This window comes from Hippoglossus stenolepis, chromosome 9, assembly GCF_022539355.2.
Source record: "Hippoglossus stenolepis isolate QCI-W04-F060 chromosome 9, HSTE1.2, whole genome shotgun sequence".
NCBI lineage: Eukaryota > Metazoa > Chordata > Actinopteri > Pleuronectiformes > Pleuronectidae > Hippoglossus > Hippoglossus stenolepis.
The window spans coordinates 25,074,311-25,088,338 of record NC_061491.1 but is presented as its reverse complement, the minus strand read 5'-3'; the positions used below and the strand labels follow the sequence as shown (position 1 = coordinate 25,088,338).

Genomic DNA, 14,028 nt, shown 5'->3' with positions numbered 1-14,028 from the left:
CCTGATACATTTAAAAGTGTAAGCATCAGAAGTTTTGGTCTTGTCGCTTGTCCTCGCTTTTAACGTCTTTGAAAAACTGCAATGACACTGGTTGGCCTGAGAAGGATTTTTCAGGTTTTTCCGAATTTGAAAATGTCCGTAAAATTCTCAGTGAACGAGTTGCAGAGGTGGTGACGTTTCTAACAAGTGACCGACACAAATCTGAAAAAAAAAAAGAATACAAGTATCTTAGGATGAATAAATGAGAAAGGCAAACTCCGGATAACGTCCTGACCACATTTCCCCGGACATTTTCCAGAGTTCATGTCTGACAACAGCTCATTTAACGTGTTAACAATCCTACATGAGCTTTAGTGGAAGAAAACCTGCAGTTCTGATGCCAGATACGTTTTTTTAAAAAGAAATGTCAGAACCCTGAGTCAGGACGAAGGAAAAATATTTAAAAAGCGAAAATGAGACTCTTGAAAACTCCTGTATATTTGGTCCCTGGTGTCTCCGCAGCCGTCTCCTCCCACAACCCGTCGTTCCTCGTGGCCTCTTCATAACATGACCGAATGGGAAAGGCTGCAGGCTTTTTTGTTTCCCATCAAGTTTTTCCACTTCCTCCGGGACCTTTTTTTGTATAAGAGATATTTTTCTCCTGGTTCATTTGATCTCGCTGGTGTTGATATTATGTTTGAAGTTTGTGTTTTCAGATGCTCGTGGCTCCTTAGAGACAACGTCACTCACGGGGAAGAAAAGCAATGACACACAAAACAAAATGGTGCAGGGTTGTTGACAGAGACTCAGTCATGCATGAGATATTTCACCCTGGATCGATTCCACCAGCATGTTTTGTAACTGCAGATAGAAAAGAGAAGAAGAACACTGTGGGCTATTTCAGCTGTGTCTCCACCAGGTCAATAAACACATTGTTTTTGTTTCTTTCCTCAAGAACAACTTGAGGAGGATAAATTGCACAGTAACGGAGGTAAAGTATTGTCATCTGAGCTCGAGAAAACACTCATCCTGGCTGCTCACCCTCAAGTTTCTCGCCTCCTGTCGCTCTTTCGTTCTCATTCAGCAGAAAGTTTAGTTTCGGTGGATGTCGGCTCGTGTTATGACTCATGCAGCTTTGCCCTGTTCTGTCGTGGCGCACGCTTCCATCTCTCCGCCTCTGTTTTTTTTGCTCCATCAATTCATGCTTCTTCGGCATATTTGAACACCGCCGCACCACTAATATGTTCCCATCAGATAACAGCAGAGTTAATTATTCATTACCCCAATTGAGCGCATTTGCTGGTCCTACCTGTCTCCGCCTGCTGCCAGGATTACTCTTACTGCTCCCATCAAGAAGTGAGCCAGTTAATGGATGTTTTAGTATTAAGAGCATGTCAAGAAGCAATTTAATTTAACTCGAAACACGATACTACACACAAACATTCATCCACATTATCAAAAAACATGTTTTCTCACTCAGCACAAGTGCTATCTACACATTCAGACAGTTCTGCGTTTTAATTGCCCAGGTTTCTCCTGAGTGCTCTCACAGTCACTGCTGATATATTATATTAAATTCAACAGCAGCCTCTTTTTTGACACTTTCAACAGTTTCCATAGAGAGTCACTCTTCAGGAGAAAGTAGTTCCGATGAGTAGCTCTTAGGATTTGAGTGACCGGCAGATTGTTACTTTTTCAAATGTCATGTTTGAAAAGCTGCAAGGAACATTGGACTGATAGAACACTAGTCCCAATTTGAAGGCTCCTTCAAATGTGTCCTCCCCCCCCTGAGCGACGGAGGCTCCACTGGCCCAACATATCCCAGGATTCATTGCTCTTCAGTGATTAACTGTTTTTAAAATAAAATCCATCTTTTAAGAGTTTTTATTAAAACCAAAGAACCTTCTCGTTGGTAGGTCTGTTGCTAGGCGATGGCTGCGAGGGTAGGACAAGCTGGTTATGCAATAAGACCAGACCGTCCCATTTTGTTTTAGAGGATGTGGCCCCTGAATTGAGACACGACCTAATCTCTTTGAAAAACAGTTTGTCACTGAAGTGCAATGATCAGTCGTAAGAAGGCTGAACTCACTCCTCAGTAGAAAGTAGTTCCGATGGGTAGGTTTTGGGATTTAAGTGACCGGGACGTTGTTTCTGGAAATGTTGCTATTTTAAATGTAATTTTAAAAAAGCTGCAAGGAACATAAACAAATCTTAGAGAGAGACGTCTCAAAACCTGGGCAAACGAAACCCCAAAAAGTGAGAAAACATGTTCTTTGTGTGTGAACTTCTTCATATGCATTTTACATCACTGGCAGCGGTTATGTTGACTTTAACCCAGCGCTTGTCTCTTGACTCCTCCCACAGGGAGCCAGGCGAAGCAGGACTGGTCCATCCAGTGGCCCACCTCTGAATCGGGCAAGGAAAACACTCCGGTGTGCCAGCCCGAGGTCAGTCAGTGGATCCGCTTCCAGCTCTCCCAAAGCCCCAAAGTCCAGTCCAAGTACAACCAGCACATGTGCCACAGCCCCCAGGCCCTGGCCCCCCCTTTGTACGTCGATCGACTCACCGTCGACAGCTCCGCCACAGGGCTCTTCCCTTCCCTGGACTTCGGTCAACGCTCCCTGCCCCCGTCTCCCCGCCAGAGGCATTTTGGCCACACGCCTCCTCGGACTCCCCTGGTCATCAACACCATGACCCCACCGGGCACTCCTCCCATGCGGCGGAGGAACAAAGTGAAAGCCCCGGGAACGCCGCCTCCGCCCAGCCGCAAACTCATCCACCTGCTGCCGGGCTTCACCGCACTGCACCGCAGCAAATCCCATGAGTTCCAGCTGGGGAACCGTGTGGAAGACAAGCAGACACCAAAGTAAGTGGCGGCCATTTTGGAGCTTTGTGTGTTCAGGTCATGACCCGAACCACGTTGAGATGTAAATACAACATGTCGCCCTGGTGGCAAAATTCAAAACCCAGGATTAGAACGTGCTTCGCTCTCAAATTGATTGACAGGAAGAAAAACTATTCAACAACAGAATTCTCAGTAATTCATGTTTTTCTGAGGTTTGTTTACATGTGTGAGCTTGGTAAACAAAATCATTAATTTAATCTTTAACACAAATTCATTATGTAGGTTAATTAAGCTCTGGTTTGTATTTATAATTTCAATGAATCACATAATTGATTGCAAATGAGGCCTTTAATGTTTGTGTATCTAATTGAGTTTGGAGTTAAAGATCAGGCCCCTCCAGTCACAAAAGCAATTTGACAAAATGCACACAGACATCGCTCCGTTCTCCTGTTTACTTAACAAAACATAAATGTGCATTGTTTACCTCTTTCAAATAACTACTCTGACAAATAAATCAGAGTATATAGTGATGTAGAAGTACTCTGACGCTAAATAAAACTAGTAATACTGCAAAAACTAGAGTAGTTCCATTTCAGAAAAATAGCTAATTTCATTTATTGTATTATTAGATTGTTGTTATTATTGATATGTAAGTACAAGAGCATTTATTTAGGATTGTTTAAACTTTAATGCTTTATATTTCTATGTGTTTTGCATTTCATAAAATCTTAAATCTTTTAAAGTGACCAATAATCCCAGCTTTCAGATAAATATAGTGGAGGAATAAACTATAATATTCACCTCTGGATTGTAGTGGAGTAGAAATGTAAAGTAGCAATAAATGGAAATACACAATCATTACAATACATTCATCAGTAGGTGCACAAATACAAAGTGTGTGAGATATACAACTGGATAGAAAGTCTTAAAAGCTAGTTAGTTTAGTTTTTCTAATCATGTCCTGTGTTGCTCTTCAGGGCTACATGGTTCTTATTGCACAAATTTGTTTCACTGTCAATACTATCTTGTTTATAAAGTTTCTTAGAGACAATATTCCGAGTTAGCGCTGGTCACTCAATTTCAGCAAATGACCTGCCTGCAGCGAACGTCCAGAGACTTCCGCTCTCTGCTCCTCCCGCACTTCACTTCCATCTGATTCAAGCCGCACAGACACACAGAAAGTTTGGGCTCCACCTTTTCCTTTCTGCAGTTTTACCACAACACAATCTCCCACCGGTGCCCCATCAGATTAATTCCCAGGAGGACATCATTGCCCATAAAGAACCAACAGGCTGTCGGTGGAGATAAGGGGCCGTGGGCTGAGTTCCTGCCCGGCCGGGCCTGTGTCTGGTGCTATGCTGATCGGATTTGCCCACAAACAGGGTCCAGCCCTGGTTGGTAATCAGGAACCAGAGTCTGCCTCAGGAGAGTTGCTCTCATTTTGATAATGCCATTAGATGACAGTGTCCTATCACTGCTACACTTGGTAAGTTAATATTTGGGAGTTGTCCTCTGCCGCTGCGACGGCCATCTGGGTTGTATTTGGCGTGTGCTCGGCTGCGGACAGGGCTGCATCCTCATGTCGGCGCATGTGTGTGTGTGTGAGCAGTGTGAGGAGTGGATCGTGGCTGCGGTGAATAGGCCTAAAACGGCATTAGGGCATTGATTACCGGTCCCTGAGCACTGATAGACTGCAGGCTGCGAGTCGAGCCCCTCTAATCAATGGCTTGTGTGTGTGTGTGTGTGTGTGTGTGTGTGTGTGTGTGTGTGTGTGTGTGTGTGCCTGGAAATGTTGCGAGTCATCGAGACGGGGCAGAGCTGCCGGCTTCTCTGGTCGCCAAGTGCCTCTCATGATGCATCATAATTGGTTGGAGGACGGTGCTGGCAAGCATCAAGTCGGTGGTGCAGTTCTGGCACGAGGCGCTCGGACTGGTTTGTGTCTGCACGAGGGAATCGGCCTCATTGAAAGTTGGCATCTGGTTTTATTCCTTTTAGAGACTAAATACCTGAAGTTAAAAGCTTTTTACGTTTCTGCCGTATTACATTTTCTTACACGCAGAAAAATTCAGGGTTATTTTATAAACCTGAATAGGGAGTTGAGGCTGTTTTTCTGGGTTAGATATAAGGAGTTGTGTCGTTTTTGTGTAACCCAGCTGCTGGTTTAGTGGTTGGATCAGTGCTAGTGACGTTTGACCCGACATAAAGAGGTCTCAGGTGATAGAGCGGGTTGTCCACCAACCAGAGCATCAGTGGTTCGATTCCCCAACTCCTTCAGTCCACAAGAGAAAGGGGTAAGACACTAAACTCCAAATTCTTCTCTAGGATGATATGCGACAGAAAACAGGCTGCACGAGGAGCGGATGGAATATTAAACACATTTTATTGGATCAAATTAACTCAGCGTGGGTTTGGTCCAATAGTTTCCCAGCAGTGTGTTTGAAAACTTCCCTGATTGGTTCGTTAATTGGGTAATTTTCAGATTGTTATGCAGATTGTTATTCCTCAGCTTATTTTTTGATGAAAAACAACTTACAACCATTTCACCGCAGCAAACCGACCCGGATTTCTTTTAACATTTCATACTTTCACCCCTTTTCTGTGACACCCTGCTCCTTCCACACGATGCATAATTCCCCCTGTCACCAACCGCAGGATTTTAATAAGCTCGCCGTGCTCCTTCAGGTCCTCATTTTCTCTTGGTTAATTGCCTGGCTCTGCGGCCCGGACACAATAACCAGAGATTACCCTCTGACCCCGAGAGACATTTATCTTAATGAGATATGCCTGGATATCTCATTATCACTGTGTACAGTAACACAAAGAGCTGAATGTGCAGGAATGTAAAATAAAATAGTGATGGAAAACTGAGGTTCGATTTCAGCTCTGATAGAATTAATTATATTTTATATTTGTTTTGTCTCAGAAACATTCAACTAGTTTCTTCTAGTAACTTCAGGAATAATATGTATTTTAAAGAAATATGAATTTAAAGTAAAGACAAAAGTAAAAATATAAAGTATAGTCAGCGTAATACAGAATCCGTCCCTGATAGAAATAATAATAGACAATAGAAGTAAGATTAAAATAAGTAAATTACATGAGACAATATAACTAAAACTAAACAAAAGTGGCAGGAAGTAGAAATGATGCACATGATATTGAACATAATGATGAAATAACTGTGATATTTCACATACTGCACATGAGGTAGTAATATTGCACTTCTATTGGTTATACTGTGTACTTTTCCAGTGCATGTTCTCATGTCATAGTCACTACAATGTGTTTTGGGCTAAATACACTGTAAAAGGTATTTATTAAAAATGTCAGGATTATCTTTTGTCCCTTAAATGGGCTGTAAGCGCTTAACAGCCTTTCAAAATTATAATAACCTCCATTTGAATATTAATTCATCCTCAGCTGTGTGAGATTGTGGTTTTTCAGAAACTGTACAAGAGTGTTTCTGTAATCACGCTTGGAAAATTGATTCCAGTTTTCTTCTTACTTGTAAAAAAACAAACAGAAAAAACCACGACAAACACTTTTGTGTGTCTCTGCCCTCGTCTTCTGCTTTATAGATCTGTGCTGCCTGGTTTCATGTGTGTGTCTGTGTGTTTTTCTTTCTGCCCGTTTCCCTCCCACCCCAGAAATAATGAGCAAATTGCCTCTTTACACCGATGCGCTCAGTAATATCTACATATCCAAGAAAAATCTCACCCCCGAGATGAAACAGCTGCCAATTTTGTAAGTCGCGTTGAATGAATAGAGAAAAAAAAAATACAAATCTTTCAGCTGTGTGGGGGAATTTCTCACCACCTGTCATGTGCGAGTACAAATGTTATAATTTCCATTTCAAATTAATTTGTGTTTGAGAAGCGATTTGTTTTTTTTTTCTGTCTACAGAGAACACAGAAGGGGCTGTTCAGGTCGGTTTGTAAGATGCTCAAATCTCTTTCAGCCACTTTGGCCCCGGGTCATTGTTATTGGCTTCTGTATTTTATAAGTGACAGGGGAAGAGCAGAAGGGAAATAACTAATAGATAAACAACAACAACAACAACAACATTACTCATTAAGCACCTTTCAAAAGAGCTGTTAAAAAGTGCTTCACAAAGATGGACAAAAAAACGTCCGTCCAACGTGCAGTCCAATAAAATCCTGTATCTTCCCCAAAATCAAAAAATGTTCGGGGCCTTTCCACCAACTTTCGAAGGAATCCGTAATCCTGCCGACTAACAAACAAACAACTAAACAAACAAATATAAACCTAACCTCCATGGCAGAGATAATAAAGTACTGTAATGCAACATTAAAACTAAAGATAATAAATAAAATCATCATTTCAAATTGAAGATCGTAAATGATTAAGCACAGTTAAAAGTCAAGGTAAAATAAAAGGCTAAAAACAATTCTTTAAAATCTATTTGGAATAGTGAGAGATGATTTACGACGGTCACCCTCAGTCTCCAGCTTCGGTGAAGACAACAAGTATCACATTAAAATCACAGGAAGTCATTTACTTTCAAAAAATATTGCTCGATGAAAGAGAAACAGGAAAAGGAATAAAGGTTTCCTTTATATGAAATGTCCATCTGTGCTCTCCTCTCCCCACGGCTTGCAAACCTGAAACCACATCAAAACTGAATTACTGTGAAACTCATCAATAACCTCTTGAGTCTGGTTTTTTGATCCATTAGATATAGAAGCACAATTTCAGCCAATCACGTCTATTTAAACTCCTCCAGTGGTTTTGCAGATGTTGTGACTCTGGTCTGTTGGGAGCAATAGAGGAAGGAGCAAACATCAGATACAGGAGACGGCTGTTGTCTCTGTTTCCTACACGCAGCAAACATCGGTGTCTTGTAACGACGACTGCGGCCGCTCCGTAACCTCGACCATGTAGCTATTATTGTAGCCATGACGACGAAGGTCCCCGAACCCGAGCAAAGTGGAAATGACACGAGGACGCCGCTGCTTGTTTCCTGCTTTCAACGGATAGTCAATGTTTGTGTCTTTTATCCATCGTGACGGCGACAATGGTCCTTTTATCAGAACAGAACTGCTCCCTGGGCTTTTCCCCTTGCAGAGCCTCGGCCACATGTCGAAAAGATAAAGAGACAATAGAATAATCTGAATAAATCAATTCTCACTACAAAACCAGAGATATATATATATTTTTTGCATACTGACACATAATGGATAAATTGTGATTATTTAAAAAGGGTAATAAGGTAAATATTCTGCTGTGAGAAAATCAAATTAACTTTGTGTTATAACTGCAGAATTTATTGCCAGGACACTTTTGCTCTATTGAATAAAATACTTTATCTATACTTTACATTTTAAAGCTATGGCTCCAGCCCTTAAAAAAGATAAGCTGTATAGATAATAGATGAATGTACGGGTTTTAAACCTGCGACCCACATTGAAGTTAACATTCTGTACCATGGCACATGAAGTTTGGATTAACAGTCCTTGAATGGAGACTGAAGACACCACTGATATTGATAACATTCTCTGTGTCGAGTAATTTCAAAGGATGAAATTGAATTTGTGTTTCCAGACGATCTTTGGAGATTCTCACCGAGCAGATTCCTCTTGTTCCTATGGTAATAACTCAGGCTTTCAGTGGATGGATGTAATGTAAAATTAGAAGTTCGGTCTTTAACAAGTGGCATAATCTCGCCAATTAGTGGCACGAAGCGTGACGCTATTTGCAGGTGACACGGTGTCCTTTCTTTGAAGTGGGAGCCCATAAAGACTTCTTCTCTTTTACAGGGTTCAACCCCACGAACAATCTCAGATCTCAGACTATGTGATGACTGAAGTCTCTGCTGGTGCCTCCGGGAAAATGTCATCAAATCCCAGTTAACTTTATATTGACACGATTGATTGTGTCCAGTTTAAAATCATGCCTCGTTTTGCACGTATTCCCATTGGAGATCGAAATGATTTCTTTTTTTTAATACCAGCGTATTAAATCTAATTACTAACGTGAGAATCACTTAATGATGTCATCCTTTCACCACATTCACTAATTTGACTTTGAAATGTGGCATCCAATTTCTGCAGTCAATCACACGGCTTCCCACCCGGCTGAGCACCTGCACACACACACACACACACACACACACACACACACACACACACACACACACACACACACACACACACACACACACACACACACACACACACACACACACACAGGCTCTGTAAATCAATCAAACCAGCGGTGCACAGTCGAGAGATTTGCTAATCACACTCTATTCAGTCTTTGAAGGATTTTCCTGTTGTCACTGATGCGCTGAAAAATAACTGATCATCTTAATTAAAAATCCACTCCAGTGTTGTTGTAAACACTTGAATTGAATATGTGATACGACGACGTGGATCGACACTGACTGACCAACACGCTGACAACACAACGAACACGCAGCGTGTAAACAGATAAATGCTTGTTTTTCAGATCAGGAGGGAAACAAGAGACGTTAAACATCTGAGAGCCTTTGAGTTGATTACTGATTTCCATGTGCATGTGGAATTCACTCTTTTCAGCCGATTCGACATGTTTGACTAAGAGGTCACATATTTGCACAATAAATACTTTTAGCATAATGTCACTGTGACACTGCTCCGCCCATCTACACCTGCAACCTGCAACCTGGACTCAGAAACCAAAGCTGTTTTCAGATATGATCTTTGGAGGATTTCTGCAGATTTGGCTCCGGACTTTCTCTGGTTTTCACGCCTCTTATGGCCAAAAACTCACTTGACATCTTCGTCAGTTTCCTACTTGTGTGGCACTGTTTCACCCTGAGATGTGTGTTTTCTTTTTGCGTCTGTTGTGTGGTAGAAACGTCATGAACATGCTCACTCGCTCGCAGTAAATCCTGCGGAGGATCTCCTCCTTTGTTCTCACCTCTGCTCCTTCGGATATTCTGCAGGGAGACTCCCTCAGACATTTGCGTTCACACATCGAGCTTCTCCGGAGAAAGTCTGGAGGATCTCTGGAGTTCAGTCCAGGTCTCATATCCAGCTCTTCTGGATCAAATGTAAAAGATTTAACAAAGATATGAACCTTCACTTGGACTTTCAGGCGGATAGTTTTACTTTTAACATGAGTTCATGCACCGGATACTCGGCACCTCTTAAACTTTATTTTCATTTTGCTTATGTTGCAGCCTTTGTTGCACCCCCCCCTCACTCCTCTGTGCCCTTTTCAAAGCAGAGAGGCTCTTTAGGCTCAAGTGTCAATTAATGAACCTCATTGTCTATGTTAATGATTTGTAACATGTGTGCGCGGGAAAAGGCCAAGTGAGCTTTTCAGTCTGTGACACACTCCCACTCACACACACACACATCACAGCAACACAGCTCTGGAAAGTGGGCGTGTTTGTTTTTCCATGCTCTCTTGTCCCCGCCGCCTGGAAATGGTAATATCATATAGTTATTGCCACCTTATGAGACTTTCAAAGCTTTTTGAATGTTAAGCACTTTCTTATTGAATTGGATGTTTGCTAATAAATCACATGGCGCCGAGCGTTGGCATGATTCACCCTCCGCTCCTCTCTTGGTAATTCTACCATGCAACACTCAGGGGAAGCAAATTTGCATCCATTCCATGACTAATTTAGCTGTTTGCTTTCACTGAGCAAGTGTACACATCATATATTTCACTCCCCTCGTTCCTTTCCCCTTTCTCTCTCTGTTTCCTCTCCTTTCTCTCCTCCCCCCCTGTCATTATGCGTCTCCTTTGAGAACCCGTCAATGTGTTATTTTTTCTGTAACATCTACGAGTTCAGTCAGAAATACGTATTTTTTTATTACTTTAATTGGTTTAATTTTCTCAGTGGTGCAAAGGAAACTGTGAAGAGGTTTTGGCTTCGTTGACTTAGATCAAGAGTTGAGTCTCTGAGGTGTTAGGTTCTTAAAGGAGACACATTCTGCTCATAGTCTCGATTATAATTTTTAGTCTGTGTAAGTATTTGAAAAGGTTCCCATGCTCTAATGTTCATAAAACACATCACTTTCCTCAGACTGCCCATCGCTGCAGCTCCTCTTTTCAGCCTCTGTCTGAAACACTTGGTTTCAGCTCCCGTCTCTTTAAGACCCCCGATTAAGCCCAGTCTGCTGTGATTGGCCAGCTCGCCCACTCTGAGGGGATTGTCGGCCTACGCTCTAGATTTACCTGGCTCTGTTAGGGGGCGTGTCAGACGAGGAACTCCTTCTTGTTGGCATACGATGTTCATACCGCAGATAGCACATAGCTAGAATTAGCTCGTGTTTTCTTGGATTTAAAAGTTTGGGTCAAAAGTTTGTTCCTCTTGTTTCCGTGTAATAAAATAGTCAAGTTCCTGAGGTTTATTATGTTATTTATTCCACTGACTGTGGAAGCAGCTGCTGTGCAGAGAGCCCATATGTCGCGACGCCACTGTCACTGTGTTTCTTTTCTACTCATAATAAATAATCACTATAAATGTGTATTTTCCTAAAATAACAAATGTAACTTAGATTTTTAGCTCTTTGAGTCGCTGACATTTATTTTTGGAGACATTTTCCACGGCTGTTATTTCTATTAGTCCACTTACAACAACTTTAACAGATGTGATCCGTGCTTATCTTCTAATTAGCATGAATGTAGCTCGGTAGCTGGTTAGCTATGAGGGAATTTGACGCCGTCATTCTTAATCCCTGCCTGCTGTCGTCTGATTGGCTGAAGTGTTTCTCCAAACGGCGCCACATCACGGCGCCGGTGTGAGTTGCTGAACAAATCTGAGGCGTGAGCTGGCGGCTCAGAGGCCTGAAACCAGCCCGATCAGGCAGCACGGACTGATGCATGAAGTACTGTTGCTATGGTTACCTGCAGTTTAATATACCTTGTGCACTGATTTAGAACGAGTTTGAAAATGTTGACTAGAAGTGAGATGTCGGACAGAGATCTGTAATTACATTACATCATCCGTATCAAGTTTTTTTTGGTGTCATAGTCGTCTGTAGAAAACATCAGACGAGTCCAGAGATCCAGAACAGCAACAGCTGCAGAATTTAAAATGTTAGAAATTAATAAAAATCCCATATGCATTAAGTCAACTGCTGTATTCAGTGGACGGAACTGACTCTGACTTTGCTGCTGAGCTTTGTTTCATGTTCAGATCTGTGCTCTGAAGGAAAATGACTCCAACGCAAATTCAGCCGGCGTCAAGTCGATGCCTCCGCTCCCCAGACGCTCCACAGCCGCTCCACAGAGATACAAATCCATCCCTCCCCAGGACACACACATCGTCGCATTAGCCGACGACCTCTGACCTGCGAGGATTATTGGTCCCACATGCTCTTGCTGTGTGGGACGTTCGCTGCGTATTAAAGAGGGTGAAACAGTGTTCGTGTGAGGGAGAGGGAAAAAGCGATGGCGTCTGTGGGCGAAAGGGGAAAGGACGCGAATGTGTTTCTTCTTCTCTCTGCGGACAACAGCTCATCCATGTTAATCAGAGCTTTGGCCCCGCTGCCATTAATGACAAGTCAGGTGAGAGGGCATGTCAACAGCAGGCCCTTAACAGCCAGATGATACGACCCCTCTCCTCCATCCAGCCGTCTGTCAGCGCTCATCCCCCGACTCCAGATATTGGAGTCATGATTATGAATTTATATGAGTGTTTATGGGTGGCGCTTTGCCCAAAAAGCCTCTGTTGCCGGTGGAGAGTGCGTCGGTTCTTCTGTGGTAATTTGTGAATGAGTGGGAGCAGGTCGGGGGGGGGAAAGAGGATTGAAGTGGGTGATTAGAAGTTTTCCTTAAAGTCTTGTAATTCTTGTTTTTAAGGGAGATGGGAAAACGAGACGTTACCAAGCTAAACACAGGAAGCACAACGCGTTTATTCATTTTGTTTAAATTTTGATTTATCCAGTGCAGTGTCCATTTTAAACCTGCTCCGGAGCTACTTCAGAATTATTTCTGGTCATCAGTGAGTCCTCCTCAAAAACTGCGGAGTGAAGCTAGAAAACGTTGTGTGAATATTTTATAGTCAACGTTTGTATGAAAGGAAACTGAATTTGCTTTATTATCATTCATGTGTGAGGCGAATATATAAGTGGGAATGATTTAATGAACTGCTGTTAAGTTTTCATACATTGCACATCAGGTATTTCAGACCAAATTTCACAACTTTTCAAAATAAAAGCTGTAATTCAGCTCGATAAAGACCATTACAGTAACAGAATAAACGTTAGGCTTTTACTTTGTTGACAATTGGAGTGATTGGAGGGACAAGGAAGTGATTCTATGAATGTTGCTGCCATCGTGTGAATGTCTGTGTCAGTCCAATATAAAAAAGAAATGAAAATATCATTATATATTAATATATGACTGCAAGGCGCTGTTTGACTGTTTTAATATTAAATGTATCATGTGACCAAATTGCACTAAATTCAACATTGCGCTTCCTCAACAGTACATAAACCAAGTGTGAAGCCGATAAGATAAACGGTTCTCCAGATACGAGAGCCCACATCCTAAGTTTCATTTCAATATTTGTAGCAGGAAGATCAAACACTAAATTTTAAAGTGAGAAAATGATGTTAAACGTTATTGTGAGGGAGACCAAGCACTGAAACGGGCCATATCGACAGGCGCCGTCTGATTTATTAAACATTACAATACGACTGTTTCACTCCCCAACAACCTGAAAGTTATTACCATCGTTCATCACTCACTCAGGCCGTCGAGTGGAGGATTTCATCTTGTGTTCCGCTCCGATGTTGAAGATAACATCAGCTCCACGTCGTCTCCGACCTCCTTCTTCTTTTTAGGCTCACTGTTATTTACTGCTCTGCCTGTGCCTCAAAACTACCACTTAACCCTCGCGGCTGCAGGCCAGAGAGCCGCGCTCACGCCCTGCGCTGCTCCGCTCGGACGCGGATAAGAGAGTTAAGGGTTTGAGTTATGGTTTCATTTTGACTGAATTGAGAAAATAAATTCTGATTCAATTCGATACTGGAGAAAACACACACACACACACACACACACACACACACACACACACACACACAAGACAGCTGACCTCCTGAAAAAAGGAGATTAATTTCAACACTTATTGACAAAACTTCGTAGACACGTACTTAATTTATTCATTCATTCGTCTTTAGATTGTCCGTCCATCCCAGTCTTGCAAATGCGATATCTCAAGAACGCTTTGAGGGAATGTCCTC

The 14,028-nt window shown here is 42.2% G+C and overlaps 1 protein-coding gene across 1 annotated transcript in view; it reads left to right on the top strand.

Annotated features, from left to right (window-relative positions):
• ksr2 (kinase suppressor of ras 2) overlaps positions 1–14,028 on the top strand; it is an 81,677-nt gene that overhangs the window by 18,056 nt on the left and 49,593 nt on the right. The window contains 2 exon segments of the mRNA XM_047341070.1: positions 935–970; positions 2,344–2,845. Of these exon segments, the coding sequence (XP_047197026.1) occupies positions 935–970; positions 2,344–2,845 (538 nt within the window).